This window comes from Solanum verrucosum, unplaced genomic scaffold (assembly GCF_900185275.1).
Source record: "Solanum verrucosum unplaced genomic scaffold, falcon-dt-bn FXZP01000245.1, whole genome shotgun sequence".
Taxonomy (NCBI): Eukaryota; Viridiplantae; Streptophyta; class Magnoliopsida; order Solanales; family Solanaceae; genus Solanum; species Solanum verrucosum.
Window position 1 is genome coordinate 188,959 of NW_026019998.1, and position 22,775 is coordinate 211,733.

The 22,775-nt window shown below is 38.6% G+C and overlaps 1 protein-coding gene across 1 annotated transcript; it reads left to right on the forward strand.

Moving 5' to 3' along the window:
- Positions 1-366: 366 nt before the first annotated feature.
- On the forward strand, positions 367-21,008 carry LOC125819385 (uncharacterized). Its single transcript, XM_049498825.1, has 7 exons — positions 367-586; positions 686-746; positions 853-891; positions 19,427-19,539; positions 20,041-20,293; positions 20,630-20,676; positions 20,784-21,008. The coding sequence occupies exons 1-7, from the start codon at positions 485-487 to the stop codon at positions 20,946-20,948; spliced, it is 780 nt and encodes a 259-aa protein (XP_049354782.1). The 5' UTR covers positions 367-484; the 3' UTR covers positions 20,949-21,008.
- The last annotated feature ends 1,767 nt before the right edge of the window (positions 21,009-22,775 follow it).

Sequence of the window (22,775 nt, forward strand, 5' to 3'; positions counted from 1 at the left end):
GTTAAAAAAAAATTGATGTGCCCTTTTGGAATTTTTGGAAACAGGGGAAGGAAAGTCTTGAACGAACGCATCTTTTACATATTCCGTGTATTTTGATGGCAAAAAAAAGAAATATATTAATTTTAGGATTAATGACCAAATTGATCACAATTTATGATACATAAACGATTATTTCCATCAAGTTCATATATTAAGGACCAAATGGAATCAAACCCATACATTAAGGACCATTTTGATCATTTTCTATACTTAATTGATACAAAATAAAATTGAATGACTTTTTCAAATAATTTCACATATTTAAGTAACATTTTGAGATATTTACTCGAAATTTACCCCCAAATGACACAATTTATCTTGTTTAATTAGCATCTCTGATCAATTTAAAGTGGATCGAAGTAGGAGTATTTGTGAAATTGACAGGTTTTTGGCTTGGGATTTCTCTGATACTTGGGTCATCTTCTATAGCAGAAAACAAAGGGAAATGTCAAAAACTCTGGACGAGTTTAGAGTTGGGTCTGTACCCACTGTGTTCTACATTCCTGACTTCATTACTGAGTCAGAACACCACCACTTGTTGAAAACTGTAAAATTCCTCTCTTTTCTCAATCACTTTATCCTTTTCTCTTTTCAGTTTCTTCACAAATCTCTACTGTTTCATTTTTTTCCTTTTTTTGTGTTCTAGATATACGATGCCCCAATTTCTAAATGGAAATCCTTGACAAACAGGAGATTGCAAAACTGGGGTATCTTGTTTGTTTTTCTAATATGCCCTAGTTATTCCTCATTTGAAAAAAAAAATTCTATTCAGACTTAATTCTTTTGTTGGTTTGTGTTGGTATCCCATGGCAGGAGGCGTTGTGCATGAAAAAGGCCTTATAGCTCAAGACTGTACGTACACATTCAACCCTTTTCTCTTGTCTCACTATTAATAATTGAATTCAATGTGAATTGCTTCTAACTTCAAATTTTGGGGTTACCAGTTTTGCTTATCAAAGTTGAACAAACCTAAGAAATTGTGCATGTTGACACAACCACTTTCATTAACTTTCATTTACTGACATTAAACAATTCTCAAGCAAATGTTCACTTAATTTGTGAATGACATGCAAATTATTTGGAGTGTGATACTTCAGTAGGTTTAACATTTCATAAGCTATGAGGGCATTAAGGCCATATTAAACTACAAACTTCAATATTGAGATATGCCTATAGCACATAGGAGTACAACACGACACTTCTGTACATTTCGTATCCTACAAAAAGTTGAAATTTGTAATTTCTAAAGGCATCAAAAATCATAACTTGAGTATTGAAATTTCTGAACACTTGACCAAAGAGAGCATTAAATTAGGGAGGAAACATTCGTATTGTAAGAGGGAAGATGACGAAACGTGTGATAGTAGATAAATCAAAGAGAGCATTGCGGTACTCCAAAGAGGGATATGGGCGTACTGTTTTGAAATTTGACCTTGGATTTCTTATATGGTTTTTATGTTCAAAGCTGTATGTTTTCTAGACCAAACCTCGTGACCTTATAGTTTGTTAGGTCTTTTGTATCCAACAAGAAATTTCTTTAATATTTTTCAAATTTTCTGCTATTGATCAGGCATGTGCATAAGAGCAATAGGCTATATAGAGTATTATTTTTTATCAATCTCGTTTCAATATGGCCATAAAAACAACCACAAGATTATGAAAGGAAAACATAGAAGTCTAGGAGATTAAGAGAAGATGGAACTTTGTAGTAGCGTCCAGTTCATTGCAACAATAGAATCCAAAAGAACCTTCAAACGATTGATAAATCATGCCCAAAATCAGCCCCAATGTTGTATAGTTTTACCTTTAAAAACCCATAACATTGACCAGAAAGTCCCTTAGTGAATATTTTCCCATGGATTGCCCATGACACATTGTGCATAGGTCCAATGCGTTGTGTCTAAGCCTAGTGGGGTGAGTTGGTGTAACTTTTATGCATGAATTTGGTGCAGTGGTTGTCAGTTTGATAGAGTTGGTCATAAATCTTAAGATAGAAGTACATTAACAGATATTTATGTTAATTTTTTGATGATGCAAGAAGTGTATTAATAACAAAGCATCCCGAGGATGCAAGATTTACAAAAGTAGGGATAGTCATCTCTAGAAAGGGCAAAAATAAAACCTATCACAATACAAGAGAGTTAACAAAATCCAAGTATTGTTCAGGGTTATACAAAGGAGTAAGGTTAATCCAACTTTGACAGAGTATATTCCATCCATGCTGTTACCCCATTTGAGCATGTCATTTTTCATGGGGTTGAGAGCATTAGAATGTAATCTTCCATAGGTGCTACAAGTTCTTCAAACTCCCAATCATTCTGGTTCCTTCTCAGTCTAGGGCACCAAGTATGCCCCTCTCAATTTTGCGAAACAGTGGAAAGGTTCCTTCTTAGTCTAGGGCACCAAGTATGCCCCTCCCAATTTTGTGAAACAGTGGAATTGGGATTGGAGGCAATAGAGAATAGGTTGAGCTCCTTCAATAGATTCTGACCAAGCCAAGGGTCTTTCCAGAAGAGGATATGGTTCCCTTGCCTATATGTACAGTTGTTAGAAGTGAAGTCAGTCCACAATTTCCTGATTTCATTCCACAATCCACAACCATGAGGTAATCTACTAGTGTTGGTAACCCAATGGCTATCATGTCCATATTTAGCTTGGACCACTTCTTTCCAAAGTCACATGCCCTCTTGATTATACCTCCAATGCCATTTCAAGAGCATGCTTTTGGTATGGAATGCCAGGTCCTTCACTCCTAATCCACCAAGTTATTTTTGGATAGTTACCTTATCCCATTTCACCAAGTGAAGCTTGTGGGACTTGTTATTGCCATCCCACAAGAATAAGCACCCGATGCTATCAAGCTTCTGCAATATTTCATCTGGTGCAGGGAATAAGGACATGAAATAAGTCGGAAAGCTGTCTAACACTCTGTTAATCAAAGTAATTCTGCCTCCAAGAGAGAGAAATTGTTGTTGCATGGTGGCCAGCCTTTCCTCAAACTTTTCAACCACCCCATTCCATACCTCAACAGATCTGTAGCTAGCCCCCAATGGGGTAGGTAGTTGGGAAAGTCCCTGTATTGCAACGCATTATCTCTGTCATTTCTTCCAACCCATTAACCATATTCACAGATGATAACACTCTTAGGAATAGTTACGGAATCTCCATGAATAGGATCAGCTCGAACGACGTTAAGCAAGAGGGTACCTATACCTGAAACCGACACCGGTGGGTAGTTAAACATGATGATATGGAGACCAGAGAGAGCCTAAAAGAGCATGAAGGTGATATTGCGATATTGAACCTGTTACCTCTCCACAAAATATAAGAGTGTCATCAGCAAACAATAAGTGTGATACAGAGGTTAATTGACCAGTTCTGCTGCCCACATCAAAACCCTGCAACCAATTAAGTTCTTTAGCATTGTCAAGCATCCTGCTAAGTCCCTCCATTGCTAAGATGAGAAGGAAAGGGGACAAAGGGCCCCTTGCCTTATTCCTCTCTTGGGAGAAAATAATCCAACTGGGATCCTGTTAACCAGAACAGAGTATTTAACAGTAGAAAAGGAGAACCTGATCCATCTGATCCACCTATCTCCAAAATCCTTTTGCCTCAAAATAGAGATCAAGTACTGCCAGTTGACTTTGTCCAAAGCCTTTTCTGTGTCTAGTTTGAAAAGGTGTCCAGGAACACCATTTTTTAGTCTCCAATCAAATGCCAGAATATAGGATACACGCTAGAGGAAGGGGTTGAATCTTCGACCTTGTGATTAACAACCACACGCTCTAACCAACTGAGCTACTCTTTTTGGCTCATGAGTTTGCTACTTGATGTTTTGGTGAAAAGGCAACTCATTTTCATGGAGTTCTATTTTCTTGTTCCATTTGAACACCAAAAGGGGACCCCGAGGTATCTGTTTCATTATTGAATTTAGTGGCTTTTTTACCTCTTTGTAGTAGATGTTACTCTATATGATGATCAGGTTATAAGTCAGTTGTATTCATCTAATCATTTATGGTATTTGTAATAGCTAACTATTCATCTTTGCGATGGAGACGTCTTTACATTCCATATGGCTCTCAATTGAATATCCTAGTAATGTAAACAATTTTTGTTAAATATTTAATATTATATAGAATAAAGACCTGTTAAACCTTGTCTGTCTGCTCCAAATTCACTTTTGAACTCAACTCTTTGGCATGTTGAACCTTCTCTTTCAGCCAAACTCTTCCTCAGTCAAAGGTTATCTAATAATTATATAACTTCAGCACAAAGGCAGTACTGGTTTCCATATTTACTGAACAAAGTGACAGCAAAAATCGGTGTATCCTTGATACTACTTACAAGGATTTCTACAAAGATTCTAAAACTTCTATCCAGATGCAGAATCATCTGTGAATATTTCTTTACATCAAAAATGAAAAAGTAAGACACAATTCAACTTTATCTTCTGGGTGGAACTGAATCTATTTTCATAACATCCATTTCTTTCCTTCCAAGTGGTTCACCATATGCAAGCAAGTTTTATTTCCATCTCTTCTTCTGTTTAGTACCTCAGCCCAAGCTGCTCCAACATGCCAATAATACACTAGTCAGCCTTGGCATTGTCCGTCTAATGTCTTTCATGCTTAAGAAAATTTGCCAAAGCTGGTAAGTGATTACACAGTGAATAAACAGTTGGCTGTTGCTTTCCTATTCCTGTCTACAAAGATAGCATTTTGAACATAGTTGATATTCCCTTCTCTTCAAGTTTTCTTGAGTCAGGCAGGATCCTTAAGCTACCAACTAAAGAAAACAAGCCACTCCCTCTGTCCCAATTTTTTTGTGATGGTGTATGACTTGACACACTTTAATCATGAAAGGAAACTTTTGAAACATATGGTCTAAATTAAGCCATAGATATTTGTGTGTCTATAAATCATCTCATTAAGGGTAAAAATGTGAAGTTCGGCGTTAAATTGTTACTAAATATAGAAAGGTGTCATACTTTTTAGTACGGACAAAAAGTAAAAGAGTGTCACATAATCGAGACAGGGAGTATACCTCGTATGGAATTTTTAACTTTCCATATATGTTTCCAGGGACACAATGTAGGTTGTTGACTAGTATGGAATAGATCATCATAAGATGATTGACTGTGTATACTTCTTTCCTGTGCTTAGGCCTACCAGCTTGTTCTCTTTTTCCTCAAAGCTTTTGAATTTCTCTAGGACAGAGATAAACTCTTCAACTCTTTTGTTTCCCAATTATGTAGCAGTCTTCTAAAATTCAAGTGCCAACCCCAAAAGCTGGATTTAATGTTGCATCTTGTTGCTGACTTAAACTTAAGATATCTGGAAACAGGACCTTTAAAGACCGCTATACCGAGCTAGTTATCTTTTCAAAAAGATGTTCTTCTTCCATTTGCCACTTTGATACTGGTATTAATTTTAAAGAGGATCATAAACCTTTTATTATTCTCCATACACTTGTGTGGACCTATAGAAGTTTGTAGAAGCATCAAATCTGGCGGTCTGAAACATAGGAAAGCGTTGATCTCCTTTGTAAAGCTCTCTCTCGAACTTGTGACCCAGACTACATTGACTGGTTTAACTATTTGTTGAGCCACTGCTATTGGCTGTGGAGCTAACACAAGTGCTGGCAATGGGGTCTGTAAGCCTGGTGCAAACTGTTGCGCTGGTGTATGAGTAGCTGGAATCTATCCACCCACTGTATCCTGTTTATGTTAAGTAGCTGGAGGCACTATCCCATCTAGATGCGGAAGAATAATCTCTAACTCTGATACTGTCCCCTCACTGATAACTCTAGTGTACTGCAACTGAGACTCCCCAGTTTATGTCCTGGAAATCTCCCTTTGCTGGAAGCTCGAATGGTGCTTGTCTAGTGTTTGGGGGTCCACCTCCATCCCTGACTGCTGACTGTGTTGGAGCCGTCCTCGTGACCAGGCTCTGCCCCTACTGTACCATGTGTTGCTGGTGCACCGCACCCCCTTGCTTGGCAGATGCGAATGAACGTTTCCTAACCATCTATTCAAGAAAGAAGAGAAGGATTATTTCCTTAATCAATGCTATAGCACGATAACAATCAGAAAGAAGGAAAACTTTTCCTAAAATGTTCGTGTAGCCTCCTGTTTATAGATATGGAGCTCTAAGGATCCATAAATAACTTTCTCAAAAAAAAGGGAAAAGGCATAAATTCCCCCTTCAACTTGTCCCGAACTGACCCGAAAAGTCAGTTGCACGCTTAAACTATCATAGTGACCTCTTACACACCTATACTATTCAAAAGTGAATTTTATAACCCCTTAAAACTGACGTGGCAAAAAAATAAAACAAAAATAAAAAATAGGCGCGTCAGATTGAAATTAAAGCAAAAAAAAAGTTAGAATCCTCTTTCTCACCCCCACCCCTACCCCCACACCTCTTCTTCTTCACACCCCACCCATTGTCATTTTCTTTTTCATTTTTTTTTTTTGAGAAGGTAACATTTGTATTTCTATTTCCAAAAAATCAAAACCTGCCACAACATGTTACAGATAGATTCCTAATTACAGATTAAAGAGAGTATAACAGAAGATCTTCAATCCTATGACAAAAATTACAGGGATCCTTCATAACTGATTCTAGATCTTCCATATACTCCTGTTTACACCAAAAATGAAACAACACCAGACAATTCATCTTCATCTTCTGAATAGTGTTGCTCTTGTTCTGATGACATCTAAGGTTCCTTTCTTTCCATGTTGACCACCAAATACAAGCTGGGATGATTTTCCATCTCTCCCTATGTCCTGAGATGTTGGCATAACTACTCCATATCTTCAGGGTTTGGGTTACTCTCCTTGGCATCACCCACTTCAGTCCTTTTTTATTGATGAAGAGGTCCCACAGCTGGTTGGTTATCCTACAATGAAGAAACAGGTGAGTCACAGTCTCAGCCTTTTCCCCACATAGGAAACATCTAGGGCTCAATTGGATACCCCTCTTCATGAGATTTTCCTGAGTCAAAACAACCTGTTTAGCAAGTAGCCAAGTAAAACAAGACACTTTGTAGGGAATTTTGGCTTTCCAAATCATTTTCCAGGGCCACCCATTAATCTGGTTATTGAAAGGGTTGAACATTTTGTAAGCCCCCTTGACACTGAATCTTCCTTGCTTGTGATCCTTCCATTCTAGGCAGTCTTGGACAGTGTTTCCTCCTCTGAATTGTTCTAGAGTTCTGTAGAATTCTACTACTCTCTGGATCTCCCAATCATTGAAACGTCTTCTAAAGCTCAGATTCCATCCTTGGTTTGACCAAACCTCTTCCACAGTAGCCCTCTTTTGTTGGTTGAGGATGAACACATCAGGAAAGAGTGTTTTTAAGGGACCTTGTTCTAGCCAACTATCTTCCCAAAATGAGACCTTCACACCATTTCCAATTTTGATTTTGCAATTCCCTCTAAGTTTTGGCCATAGGTTCCTTATGGTTCTCCAAAGGCTAGTTCCATAAGTGTTGGTCACCATGCTAGTTGACCAATGATCTTCCATTTCATATTTTGCCTGAATCACCTCCTTCCACAAAGCTTGTTCATTGGAGGCTAGTCTCCAGAGCCATTTCATTAGTAGACATTGGTTCTGAGTCTTCAAGTTTCTCACCCCTAGACCTCCAACTTGTTTATTCCCAATCAAGGCTGCCCATTTAACCAAGTGAAATTTTTTCGTCTCGCTGTTGCCTTCCCATAGAAAGTTCCTTCTTAGAGCATCCAATCTATCAATTACTCCATCAGGGATGGGGAGAAGGGACATCATATAACTAGGCATAGAATCCAAGACACTCTTAATAAGTGTTAGTCTTCCCCCTAGGGAAAGATATTGGCTCTTCCAATTCACTAATCTTCTTTCACACTTTTCAATCACCCCATTCCAAATACCTAAAGACCTGCTGTTAGCTCCCAGAGGCATCCCCAGATAAGTTGTAGGGAGGTCACCAATTCTTCCATCCAGAGTCCTAGCCAGAGGGGATAGGAACTACATTAACTGGATATAAGAAGCTCTTATTCCAATTTATATGAAGTCCTGATACAACTTCAAAGAGAATAAAAATCACCCTTAGCATCCTGAGTTGTTCTTTATTGGCATCACAAAATATGAGAGTGTCATCTGCGTATTGTAAATGGGTGATCTCCAGTTCGCATCCCACTTTGTTTGATATTTTGAATCCCTTTAACCAAAGGTTCTCTCGAGCAGTTTTCAGCATATCACTTAGCCCTTCCATTGCAATGATGAATAGAAAAGGTGATAGAGGGTCACCTTGCCTTAGGCCTCTTTGAGTAGAGAAGAAGCCTGTAGGTGAGCCATTGATAAGAACTGAGTATTTGACAGTTTGAATGCAAAATTTCATCCATCTTAGCCATCTACCACCAAAACCTCTTTTATCAAGAGTTTCCCACAAAAACTGCCAATTTAGGTGATCATATGCCTTCTGTATGTCCAACTTGCAGAGAATTCCTAGAGCATTGCTTCTGGTTCTAGAATCCATACACTCGTTTGCCATGAGGATGGCATCCATTATTTGCCTACCTTTAATGAAGGCCAACTGTTGAGTGTCCACTAGTTTATGCATCACCTTTTTGAGTCTCTCAGTAAGAAGCTTAGAAATGATCTTGTAAACGCTACCAATTAGGCTGATTGGTTTGAAGTCAGTAAGTTTCTTTGCACCTATCTTTTTGGGAATCAAGGCAACATAAGTTGAGTTGAAGCTTTTCTCAAAAACACATCTCTCATGGAAGTTCTTAACAACATTAATAACTTATACTCCTATGACTTCCCAACAGTGAATAAAGAAAGCCATGGTATAACCATCAGGCCCAAGTGCCTTGTCTCCGGCACAAAGCTTTACACTCTCCCATAGCTCTTGGTCCTCGAATTCCTTTTGAAGCATAAGATTATCTTCTTTAGAAATTATGTGTCCTCCCTTGCAATTGCCTGAGGGTCTCCAGGTCTCAGTTTCAGTGTACAATTCCCGATAGAAATCCACTATCGCTTTCTTTATAACTTCTGGACTCTTGACTGCTTCCCCATTCACATTTAACTCATCAATAGAGTTATACCTTTTGTGTGCATTGGCAGTTCTATGGAAGAATTTAGTGTTATTGTCACCTTGCTTCAACCAATTAACCCTTGACCTTTGTCTCCATGATATCTCCTCAAACTTGGCAATGTTCTCAAACTCTAGGAGAAGTTCAGCCTTTGAGTGTATCTCCTCCACATTGAGAATTCTCTGGTCCTGTGTTTCCTCAAGTTCAACAAGTTGACTGAGTATACTCTGTTTTTGCAAGGTTAGATTGCCCTGACCAGACTTGCTCCAGTCCCTTAGTTTGTTTTTTAAAGCCTTTAGTTTGAAAGCTAGAATAAAGTCAGGTCTTCCTTCACATGTTATGGAAGTCCACCACTCCTTGACCCTTTCCAAGAAACCCTCTATGTGTAACCACCAATTTTCGAATTTGAAATAAGATTTCGCAGGCTCCCAGTTCCCACATTGCAACATAATCGGAGTGTGATCAGATGTTACTTTCGGTAGAACTGATTGCTTAATGTTTTTGAAACCTTCATCCCATTCATTAGACACTAGGAATCTGTCTAATCTAGCCGCAACATCATGCCTGTCCCCTTTCCTCCAAGTATATTTACCACCTGCTAGTTGAGGGTCCAACAGATTCAGGTCCATAATGAATTCAGAAAAATCGTTCATTGCTTTTGATATTTTGCCGCAGTTCTTCTTTTCCGAAGGATATCAGACTGTGTTAAAGTCTCCACAAACCACCCAGGGCCCATTGACCAGACCTCTTGCTGATCCAACCTCCCACCAGACTTCTTCTCTATTGTTAGGAGCATAGACACCGGTTAGGAGCCAGGTGAATTTTGATTCTTGCCTGTAAACTGGCAGGATATAGAATAGGCTCCTACACTGCTGATAGCTCCCTCCTAGACTTTCCCATCCCATAGAATTAGAATGCCCCCTCTAATCCCACTAGCTTCAAGTTGACAAAACTTTACTCCTCTATTAGCCCACAAATCTTTTACAATGTTACTGATATCCCCTCAATCTTAGTTTCTTGGAAGCAATACACATCTGCTTTCCATTCATGAATTAGATTCTTGATAACACCCCTCTTGTTTGCCTGGTTAAGGCCTCTCAGATTCCATGTGATTATCTTCACTGTCATTGGGAACTTGGAACGGTATATCCCCCTTTGCTTCTTGTGCCATTTCTTCTGAAATTGCTTCCACACTCCAAGCTTTTCAATTCTTTAGACCCTTTTATTATTGGTGTTGCTTTACTGGTGTTTGCCCCATTATCTTTGTTGATTTTCCTCATACCGTCAATCTTCATGAATAATGATAAAGCTTCATCTTTACACCCCTTGATGTCCACTCCAAATTCCTTGGCCAGTTTGTTTATGTTCTGATGGATCCAGATAGGGACATCAAATTCTGGATCATCCCCTTCTTCTGGGCTGAGTTGATTTAGCAGCACGACTTCTTCAAACGGAGTCAAACTGGTACTGACTACTTCAGTGCTTTGAGGGTTGTTTCCTTGTATGCATTGCTGGCCTGCTGCCAGAGAATCTCAGAGGTATCTACAATATTCCCCATCTCTGTTTCTGCTCCTCTCTTCTCCTTCAAAATTTCTTCCTCTCTCAAAGATAACCCCTGCGCTGTTACGAGCTCTTCTGCCTGATGTGGAGTAGTAGAGGAAGAGGTAATTAAGTTAGCCTCTAATTCCACCACAATTGGGTCCAACAAAAGAGAGAAAGAAATTTCTGAAGGCAGCCCATTTGAAATGGATTGGGCCAGAATATCTGGGCCCAATTTTTTCCCCTTATTTACTACGATTGATTTCTTAGGAAGAATATAGTGGTGGGCCCTTGGTTTACATGTGATATCATGTGTTGGGCCAGCTGGCCATTTTGAAATTCTGGATCATACGAGAACCCCACGTGGCTAGTCACTTCTGTAAACCCTAAAAGGCTGTCTTCCCCCTTTTGATTGGACACTTCTTCAGACCGTTGGGTATTAATGGGTATTCGTCTCCGTTCATTGGAGATCACTCTAACTGGTGTCTCCACCCATATTTGCACTTTGAATGTTAAATCTCCGTAGGTCAGCTCCATTGTGCTCGGAATTGACTCGCCATCTCCTTGCACCTTCAGCCTTGCCCATTTGAGGTGATTGCGTAATTCTGTCTCTTCTTCTGTACGGATCCAGCCTCCACAAAGATTTCCGATCTCACGAAAAACTTTTTGGGACCACAAATGGAGAGGGAGTACCTCTACTCTTATCCAGACTTGATTCGGTCTCTCAAAAATGGCGTTTGAGGTTGGTGACCACCATTGAAGGTTGAATTTGTAAGATTTCCAGAACCAGTCCCCCCTTACTATGTGATCAGCAGCTGTTCTATTGGGGAATTTGAAGAGAAATCGATTCCCCCCAGATCGAAGATATTGATTCCATGATTGTGCCTCCAAGTGCTTGCGACCCATCGTCGGATCTCTGTTAAAGTGATGCCTGGGATTTCCTCTGGTAGGGATCCGACAACACTCTTTGCTAGCGACTCGTTCTGAGTTGTTGAGATGGCATCTGATATAATGAGTGAATTCCCTTTTTGTTGAATCCTCGCACCATTTAATTCCGTTGTAGACCATTTATTGTTCCTGACAATGTCTGAATATAATAAACCCTTCTCAGTTTTCCTATGTGATGTTTTACCTATCGGTTGGGCCTTAGCATTTATGAAGACTGATATTTTGGTAGCTATGTCCATCCATCCAGAGTTTAAAGACTACTCAGGTATGATGATGACATCTCTTTTCTTGTCTTGCACCTTTATAATACTAATATACCTACCAAATTTGTTGTAGTTCCTAGCGCAGAAAAGCTCAGTAAAGTGGTCCTGACGTTTCCATCTGCATACAGTGTTTCCATGGCTTTTTGAAGCTTCCTTGAGGGTGTAGGCTAGCCACTCCATCGTCTTCTGGCTAATACTCATCCTCGTCATCATCTTGCGGCCTCTCTCTACCCAGTCGTACCATGTTTCGGCTCTGGATACCACCCTGGTAATGTCGTATGATTTGAAACCAACAGCAAAGAAATTGTATCATCCCCCATAGTTGCACAGAGAGAAAAAGGAAGAAAGGCTTGAAGAAGAAGAAGAAGAAAGAAGAGGAGAAAGAAGGGAAAGAAGGAGCGGGTATGTTTCCGGCAATGGAAGATCACCGGAAAGGGATTCTAGGGCCCAGAAGGGACCGCTAGAGGCTTACCTCGGTAGGAGTGCCTGGGAGCATTTTTACGTCTTTTTGGAAGCAAAATCCCATTTGGAGAAAGATTCTTTATTTTCATCACACTTCTTTATTTTTTTTATCACAATCTCAAAGCACAATTATTTTTTTTTGATTCGCAATTAGGTTAATTCTCATAGATTTGTTAGTGAATAATTGTATTTTATCTAGAAAAGTTTCGGTTGGTTGCTTCTATCTTTTTCATTTTTTTGGCTTTGTTAAAGAAATTTTGGTTCTTAATCAATTTTTGGGTTTGGTGGTGATAGCAACTTTATGGGTTTGGTGATGATGGGTGGTGGGTGACAAAAAATTATAAAGGTAATTGAAGATGGTGAAGAAGAAAAAATCGATATTAATATTGGTGGTGGTGATATTTGGTGTTGGGTGACAAAGAAGAAGAAGAATTGAAGGTGATATAGTGGTGGTGAAGAATAAAATCAATAGTGAAGGTGGCTGGATATGATTTTTCCGATGAAATAAGAATTGAAATGGGTGGGATTTAGTGATGAAGAAGATATAGTTATTAGAGAAAATTAAAATAATTAATTAGGGATTAATTAGAGTAAAATATAGTTAACAAAAGAAAAGTTAATTAATAAAGAAAAGAAAACAAAAAAATTATAATTTATGACATGGCGCTGATGTATTGCCGATATGGCAGCGAGTGTAATATATCACATAATGTGAGATGTGAGAGTGGTGTTACTCGTCTCAGGGTGGTAATAAATTCACTTTGGAGTAGCAAGGATGTGTAATAGGTTACTGTGATAGTTAAAGCGTGTAACTGACTTTTCGGGACAAGTTCGGGGATCTATGCATCCATGAATAAGACTACTAGATACTGCTCCATGACTCCAAGGAATTTGAGATGCTAGGCTTTGATACGAAGTTTGTCACAACTCAAATTGAGGACTTAGATGTGACAGGGCACCCTACAAGTCACTACCCTTGCCTGGTGAACCCTCTATCAATATATGCTCATAATAGTGAAAATAAATATGATAGAAGAGATATAACAACAGTCTAGTATAACGTAAATGCAGAAATAAGTACAATATCTGATATAGTGCAGAAACCCATATTACCCAAAGAAAAGAGACTAAGTCATGGAGCTACTAGTATTTGAGTACAAAGTATCAGACGTAGATCAAAAGTAAAGTCAATATTCAAGCTACTGGCAGAAAGACTTAAGAGAGTTATCGGTAATTTTATTTCTCATAATCAGAATGCTTTTATCAAATGAGTCAAATTACTGACGCTGCAATGGTAAATTATGAAAGCCTTGACAATTTGGTGAGAAGGAAGAAAAGTGGGTGGCCTGTAAGATGGATTTAGAAAAAGTACAAGACCATGTCAATTGGCATTGCCTATTGAATCTTCGAGGCTGATGAACTTTGGTGAGAAATGGATATAATGGATCAGATTTTGCATATCAACTGTGAGATTTGTCATCTTAATTAATGGTGACCCTTAAGGTTTTTTCAACTCTTATTGAGGCCTGAGACTGGGGATCCCTCGTCTCCTTATCTATTTGTTCTAGTAATGGAAATTCTCAGTACAATGTGAAGGAAAACAGAAAACTTTTGGTTAAGGGGTCTAAAGATAGGCAGAAAAGATCAGGAAGGTATGATGCTTAATCATATCTTTTATGTAGGTGATTCTCTTTTATTCTGTGAGGCTGATAGAGATCAAATTTTGTATTTGAGAGGGGTCCTTTTGTGCTTTAAGGCATTTACTGGCCTAAGAGTATCATTTTTAGTATTAATGGTGATGACTGTGTTGAAGAGGTTACAGACATTTTGGGCTGTGAAGTAGATAAATTTCCCACTATTTATTTGGGGATTCTATTAGGGGTGAAGAGAAAGGACAAATCATCCGGCAAGTGGTTTGGGCTTGGGACTTCCATGTTGGAGGTCTCGAGTTAGAAACCCTTCGCCAGCGAATGGCAGCAAGGGGTTTGCCTTTTGGGTCGAGCTTGTCGCACCCGGCTAGCCTAGTGCGGATTACCTCTCCTGTGTGGTTTGTGAACTATTGAATAGGAGCGGAGCGGCTGCGGGTTTCCCTTGCATAAAAAAGGTGTGAAATGGAGTTTGACTCCTTGGAAAAACATTACTTATCTCTTGCGGGAGGCTTATCTTAATTAACAGTATCTTGGATAGGATCCCAACATATACAATGTCCCTATTTAAAATGCATGTAGCAGTTGAAAAGAAATTGGATTCCATTAGAAGACAGTTTCTATAAGATGGAAAGACAAACCAAAGGAGAACTCTTTTGGTAAAGTGGCAGGTGGTTACTGGAGATAAGAAATCATGGGGATCTAGAGGAAAATAAGTGAAGAATGGGATGAGTTCTTACAACATACAAGGCTGGAGGTTGGCAATGATGCTAGAATTAAATTCAGGATAGATACTTGGAGTGGAGATGAAAATTTTAAGAGCACATTCCCCGATTTGCTTGATTTGCTATATAGAGAGGGTCACATAATATATTTCTATCTAAACTCAGGCTGACATATTACTTAAAGGAGAAACTTGAATGATTGGGAATCAGAGTGTTTCTGTCAACTGATACAACCGAACTGATAATTGATCGATTCAAAGCAAATATTTTAGTATGGGTCATTCGAAGGGATATATTATTTTCAGTCAATAGTTATAAACTGTTTTTACAGATGATTCGTCAGGGGATTCCTAATTGACCCTGGAAGATGATCTGGTGAACCAATGCACCTATGAAAGTAGCCTGCTTTGGCTGGATAGCAGCCAAGGATGCTTGTTAAACCCAGAATAACCTGCAAATTAAGGAGAGGCTACCACATGTGCATCAGATGTTTTTTTTAAACAGGGAGCAGGAAACAGTTGAACATCTATTCCTACATTATAGTTTCTCAAGACAATGCTAGGCACTTTTTTTCTGAATATTATTGGGTTTCTCTGGTAATACCATGGAAGATAAACAGTCTGTTGGATGTTTGGCAAGCTCATAAAAGAAGTTTGAACAGATATGTAGGACTATTCCCATTTGCATATTATGGATGTTTGGCTGGAAAGGAAGACATGCTTTGAGGAGAAGAGACTGTAGATTGCAGCTTTGGAAGCAATCCAGGAACAAAGAACTCTCACAGATGATGAGGCAATGCAAAAATCAAATTTGGCTATAGAGTTGAAGAAGTTGCAAGAACTGAGGAGATAGCTTGGAGACAAAGATCAAGAATACAATGGTTGAAACAGGGAGACAAAAATACAAAATACTTCCATAGGATAGCTACAACTCACAAAAGGGTAAACTCCATAGATAACTTGAAGGTGGATGGTATGGAGGTGACAGATGCAGAGGAGATCAAAGAAGCTATTCAAAATTACTACAAGAACCTGTATAAGGAGGCAGAAGAGTGGAGGCCAGAATTAGTGTTACATGAAGCTATAAGGATATCTGCAGAAGAGCAGGAGGAGCTACAAAGACAATTTGAAGAGGATGAAATCTTAGAAGGCATTAAATTGTGTGGTATGGAGAAGGCACCAGTGCCGGATGGATTCCCTATGTCCTTTTATTTGGCTTTCTGGGAACTTATAAAGGAGGACATCTTGAAGACTCTCCAATATTTTTATGAATATCAGAAGTTTGAGAAAAGCCTCAATGCAACATTCATAGCCTTGATCCCAAAGAAGGTTGGAGCTTCAGAGTTGCAAGATTTCAGACCTATAAGTCTCATAGGTGGAATATATAAGATTGTGGCAAAGATACTGGCTGAAAGACTCAAGAAGGTGGTTAACAATTTAGTTAACAAGCATCAGATGGCATTTATAAAAGGAAGACAGATCATGGATGCAACCCTAATTGCTAGTGAGTGTGTGGACTCAAGACTTAAAGGGGCAGAAGCAGGCTATGTTGCTCGGACTCTTCAATAATGTCAAGGGGTGCGTGTCGGATTCGCCAAAAATAGTGTATTTTTGGAGAATCCGACACAGGTGCGGCATTGAAAGTAAAGAGTCCGCGCAACTTAGGAAGCAGGTGTCATGTGTAAGCTAGACATAGAAAAAGCCTATGATCATGTCAACTGGAGATTCTTGTTGAATACTTACTCTCAGTCAAATGGGCTTTGGTGAGAAATGGTTGAAATGGATTGACTTCTACATTAAAACTGTCAAGTTCTCTGTTTTTAGTGAATGGTGAACCTGTAGGTTTTTTTGGTTCTGAAAAGGGTCTTAGACAAGGTGACCCTCTGTCTCCTTTCCTGTTTATACTAGCAATGGAGGGATTTGATAGCATGATGAGGATAACATTACAATAGATGGATTAAAGGGTTTGAGAGAGGAAATAGCAGAGGGGAAATAAAAGAGGTATGTCACCTACAATATGCAGATGACACAGTGATATTTTGTGAGCCAAAGGTTGAACAAATAGGTTACATCAGAAGCCCCCAAGGCCTAGCTCAAATGGCAAAAGGTGGAGGATTTGTGGCTTAGGTCGCAGGTTCAAGCCCCACACCATGCAAAGCGAAGCCCGGTATTTAAGTGGGGGTAGAGGGGCAGGCCCATTATCCACCGAGTTTAGAAGGTTGTGATTGGTCTAAAGGGCGGTTTCTCGGTTATCAAAAAAAAAAAAAAATAAATAAAATAAAAAAAAGCTTACATCAGAATGATTTTGACTATTTTTGAAGCTTCTTCTGGCTTGAAAGTTAATTGGGGAAAAAACCAGTTTGTTCCCGATAAAAGAGGTGCCAAATTTCCAAAATCTTGCAATCATTTTAGGGTGCAAAGTTGAAAATATGCCAACTACATACCTTGGTATGCCTCTAGACAGTGAACACAAGGCAGGGGAAATTTGGGATGGAATATTAGAGAAAACTGAAAAAAGATTGGCTAGGTGGAAGGCACAATACATATCACTAGGAGGGATGCTCATCCTTATCAACTCTGTACTTGATGCACTTCCTACGTATGTAATGTCTCTATTTCCCATACCTCCCAAAGTTATGAAAAAGCTGGATAGACTTAGAAGGGATTTTCTGTGGCATGGCTGTAAAGAGGGCAAAGGATATAAACTAGTCAATTGGCAGACAACAATGCCCAGTAGAGAACAAGGTGGCTTGGGCATCAGAAACCTGAGAGCACAGAACAATAGTTTATTGATGAAATGGATCTGGAGATGCAATGGGGAGGATCATGCATTATGGAGGGAGGTAATTAGACACAAGTTTGGTGAACCAATGTGAGCACTGATACTTATGGAGTTGGAGTCTGGAAGACCATTAGAGCTCTATGGCCCAAACGGGAAGGGAACTTGCAGAAGAGAGTTGGAGATGGGAAAAGAATAAAATTCTGGAAGGAAGCTTGGAAGGAGCAAAGTCCATTAATGGAGATTTTTCCAGACCTGTTTATTCTAAGCAACAACCCAGATGGCACCATTTATGATATGTGGAGTGCACAGGGATGAAACTTATTCTTCAGGAGATTGCTAAATGACTGGGAGATCGATAGAGTAGCCGATTTGCTAAATAGGATTGATGATTTCAATGGCACTACTGTTGAACCAGATACATTAAGATGGAAACACAATATTGATGGGCAATTCTCTATTAAAAGGGTTTTATAAAATGGAAGAAAGGGTACAGTGTAGAGGGCAACCAAAAATATGGAGAAACTTATGGAATAGTCCATCCCCAACCAAGGTAAAATGCTTTACTTGGTTGGTGGTTAAAAGAGCATGTCTGACACAAGAAGTTTTGAAGAAAAAAGGGGCCATCATAGTTTCCAGGCGCTTCTTATGCAATGAGACAAATGAAATAAACAGTCATCTATTTCTGCACTGCACTTTTACAGCATAACTTTGGTCTCTATTTCTCAACAGAACAAAGACAAGCTGGACTATGCCGGAGCATACTGCAGATTTGCTTAGTTGCTGGATGAAAAAAGGAGGCAGCAAAAGTCGAAAGAAGTGGTGGAGGATGATCCCACAATGCATCTGGTGGACAGTTTGGAGAGAGAGAAATGGGAGGTGTTATGAAGATAGATCCAATTCCATCTAGAAAGTTAAATGGAATTGTATAATATCTTTCTACTTTTGGTGTAACGAAGTAGGTTTAGAGGATATAGATCAGTTTGTAGATTTATTAAGATCTCTTAAGATCTCTGTAAGTATCTTGTTTTCTAGTTGCTGTTTTTTTTTATCTAACACTTTTTGATGGTGTCCAGCATGTCCTTAATGCTGAGGAATACACATTTACCAGTTTCAAAAAAAAAGAATTCATGATTTTGCAGTTCAAATCACATATAGATCAAGTATATCATTGGGTTTAAGTAGGGAGGTCATGCCTTGAATCTTAGCTCAAAACTCCGTCAATTCAAATCCCATGCACGAGCTCCAAATCCCCAAACTAGTGTAAAAATGGCTATTGAATTTCGAAATCAGGGTTTTATATGCTACAGGTCCTCTTTCATGTTCGTGACCCTTGGGGCCCACATTTGCAGTTCAGTCATTGTGGAGGCTTGCACGATTGTGGTCACAATCGCGTAGAAAGCTTGATCGGGGTTGACCTGACTTTTCTCTTTGCTGTTGCGCCCTTGGGCCTGGCAATTGCGATGACAAATTCCTGTGTTCCACAATGGTGTTGCCTGGTCATGAAGAAAGCACCTGCACTAGAGAAATTTGCAATTCCAACTGTCCCCAAGTGGTGCCAAAGCACCCCCTTGCCCCTCGGGTCCCAACCCGAACATACCAACAAGTGTAAAAACATCAGAACCTAAGGAAGTCCTAAATCATACAATGATACGTAAATACTCAAACAGATGGTCCTAAAACGTACTCAAACCTTGTATGCTTTGCTGCTTGCTTTGGAATGAAGCAGTCCCTCTGCCTCCACAAGATAAAACGATAGATACAGGAATAAAGTTTAAAAGGGAACTTGAAAGAAGCAAAAATTAGTTCAATATGGCATCTTTGACCATTTCAATTCCAAACTATCTATAAAAAAGGTGATGTTTATGTTGAGAGTTTTTGTATTCTGAAATATTCGGAGTTATTAGTGAAAACTTATTATACCACTTTTTCCTTTCTTATTTGCAGTGCCTCGTTGGTTAACTAGAATTACAGAGAGAATAAATGAGAAATCGGGGTTATTTCCATCATCAATTAATCATGTGCTTATCAATGAATACCTTCCTAACCAAGGAATAATGGTTTGTTCTGAACTCGTGCAAGCTGCGTTGCTCATTTCATTTCCTGCTTTTTCTTCTTTCTTCCTTTTCCCCCATTTTCTACTTTTATCTCAAATATGTGTTCGCAAATTTATCTCTTTAGTTTTGTAACTCCTAATTCCTCACAAAGCTTTGAACACTTTGACATGCAGCTGTCTTGTCTTATATATAAAGTTACATGTTTAATCATGTTAGTTCTGGTTTCATAACTAGGAGTTCTGTATCGAAACCTGTGTTGCTCAAACTCTTCAAAAATGTCGACGGGTGCGTGCCGGATCCTCCTAAAATAGTGTATTTTTGAAGGATCCAACACATGTGTGGCAACATTTTTGGAGATTCCCGAGCAACTTAGATTGAAACTGCTAGATTTTGGATATAGCCTTATAAACAGGATAATAGGTTCTAATTAGTGAATCAGGATTGATTTCCTTGACTTTGGTTAACAATACATTAATTTTGCTGACAAGAACGCCTCCACTGCAGCTGCATCAAGACGGACCAGCTTATTATCCAGTAGTGGCAATTCTTTCTCTTGGATCTCCTGTAGTTATTGATTTCACTCCACATCCTAATTTGAGCTGCCGTGTTGGTGCACATGGAAACGGTGCTGAGGACAAAATTTCTGACCAGGAGGCTGCTGTGATGAATTCTTATGAATGGCTAGATAACTTCCATCCCTTTTCTATCATATTAATGCCTCGCAGTTTGTTGATATTCAAAGATATGGTGTACTCAGGTAAAACTTTCTGTTAGAGGTGGTTTCAACAGAACCACTCAATTAATATCAGAGTATATAGTGTCAATAGTGGTCCTTGAAATTTTGACTTCCATTTCTAGTGAAATGAAGGCTCCCCCTCTTCCCCCCTTCCCTCCAATCTTCTGATTTTTGATTTGCCAAACCTCCAATACTAGTGGTCCAAATGCAACGTAACTTGTCAATAAACTCCCACATCTTTATTTTCAAAATCTATGATTCACCTCTATTAATCTCTGTTGGCATTTGTGAAGATGTCTCAATTTGTTGTTACACATATTTGTTACTAAGTATTTTTGATGTTTCTTGTTGTTCCAGACTACTTGCATGGTATAAAAGATTCTGAGGTGCATAGATGTAACGCGGTAAGATGAATAGCATTCCTGAGTGTGTGGTGGAGTTATGCTCGATAACACTTTCTGTAAAATGAGTACCTAGAGTCTTTGTCTAATTGCACACACTTCTTTTCCAGGCTGTAAATATAACAAATGTTCAGAATCATGGAGTAGTTCCGCACTCGTCAGGTTCAGTGAAAGGGCTTGATAGTGATGACACTGTCATTTGCAGGGCTAACACCAGAGTTTCTTTGACCTGTCGAGTAGTAACAAAGGTTTATAAAAGTATTTTTAAGTTCTAGTTTCATCCAGAAAAGAAACAAGTCAATAGATGCAACACAGGGTGAGTAGAGAATTGAGTCATTGTACAGTGAAAAGCTCCATGATTTAACTATTTAAACGTAGCGTAGCTAGAGTAATCTATTCCTTTTCTTATTCTGTGCATAGTTATAACCATGTATTTGTCCTCGGAGATCCTTTCTTGTTTCATTGCCTTCAAGAACTTTTTGTTGGACATGCTGTCTAACCTTGTGCAGGGAAATTTTAGGTTTTATTACCTTCAGAACTATGGAGGACTTGATAGTATTTGTGCCTTTATGAACAGCAGCCAGACCTTTACTTTTTAATAGCCAGAAGTAAAATTTGTGGTCTTAGTTATCAGCAAGCAAACACACATGCCCAGCAGCCCAGGTTGAGTGAGGTAACACTTGACCCGATAGCCTTTTCCAAGGAAAAAAAGTTTTTTTTATGACAAGAGAGAGTTGCACGAATGGTGAACACCCCTCACTTCCAACCTTAAGGTTGTAAGTTCAAGGGAGCAAAGAAGGTGGGGGAGAGGGGTAAATAAAATGTACTTGTAATATGACTGCATGGAACAAATTCCAAAAGTACAGTTGACAATATTTTGTTCACGTTCTGAATCGTAGTTTGCATACTAGTCTGACCTATTACCTGTATTACCATCTGCACTTAACTTTCGTAAGGCGTAGGGACTAGGGACAAGTTTCTATTTTATGAAGAGATTAACTTGGTTAGAAAATTTTGTTAGTGTTGTATGCTAATCTCACTAAATTAATATAGTTGGCACCGTGAAATATTATTATTTTATAGAGGTATTATTTAATCGATAAATTAATAATTATAGTTTATAGAGTGTTTTGAGACTCAATATTGTGATGTTCGGATAATAAGAACTTTTAAGGTGTATTATTAGAACATATTTTATCGTAGGCTATTAAAAGGCTAGGAAGTGGGACATGAAACTGATCCAGGAAAGATTAATGTTTTATATGCTATCAATTTTGCAATCGTGGCTTGGACGAAAAATGTTCAGCAAGAGACCACACTGAATTATTTTATACTGCAAAATTTGTTTGGAGGATGAAATCTCAAAGAACTTGAATGAACCCATTTATGAAAACGACATTCATGAGCTTGAGGTCATGATTTATGATCTCGGTTACCTCAATAAAATGGATGTCAATAACCTATTGAATTATCCAGGTAAAAATGATACATATTCAGAGGTCTAGAACTTAGAAGAAATTGTGGATACAATAAAAAACAATGTTGATGATGAAGTTGTAGATGATACAATACCTTTGGAACCAATTATGTGTAAGGAAATACTTATCGTATCTAGAATTTTTCACAATTTTATGGTGCAACTCAAAAAGACAACACCAGAACTTTTGAATGCAATAAGCAAAGTTAGAGATTAACTTCAACTAGCTTTAAAATTTAACAAAAACCAAAACACAATCGAATCACATTTTCTTTAATTGTCTTAAGATATATTTGTACTTTTAAAAAATTATTAATTTAAAATATTAATGGGACCATATATTTATATAAAGGTCTTTTGAAAATATATTATCTTATCGAAATAAGTGATTTTTTCTATTACCCAAATCGAGACCGAAGGAAAATATTATCTTAGAGAGATTATTAATTTATTGAGTATTAATTTAGTGAAATTTTATTGTATTTGTTGAAGCGTGAGAATTGGAAGTTGTGGCAGGAATGGTTAGCATGTTATAAGTCTCTGTTGGGGAAATATGTCATCACCCAAATTCCTTTGCCGCTACTGGCACCTAACGAGTTACCATGCGCTTGGTTGAACCATTCTC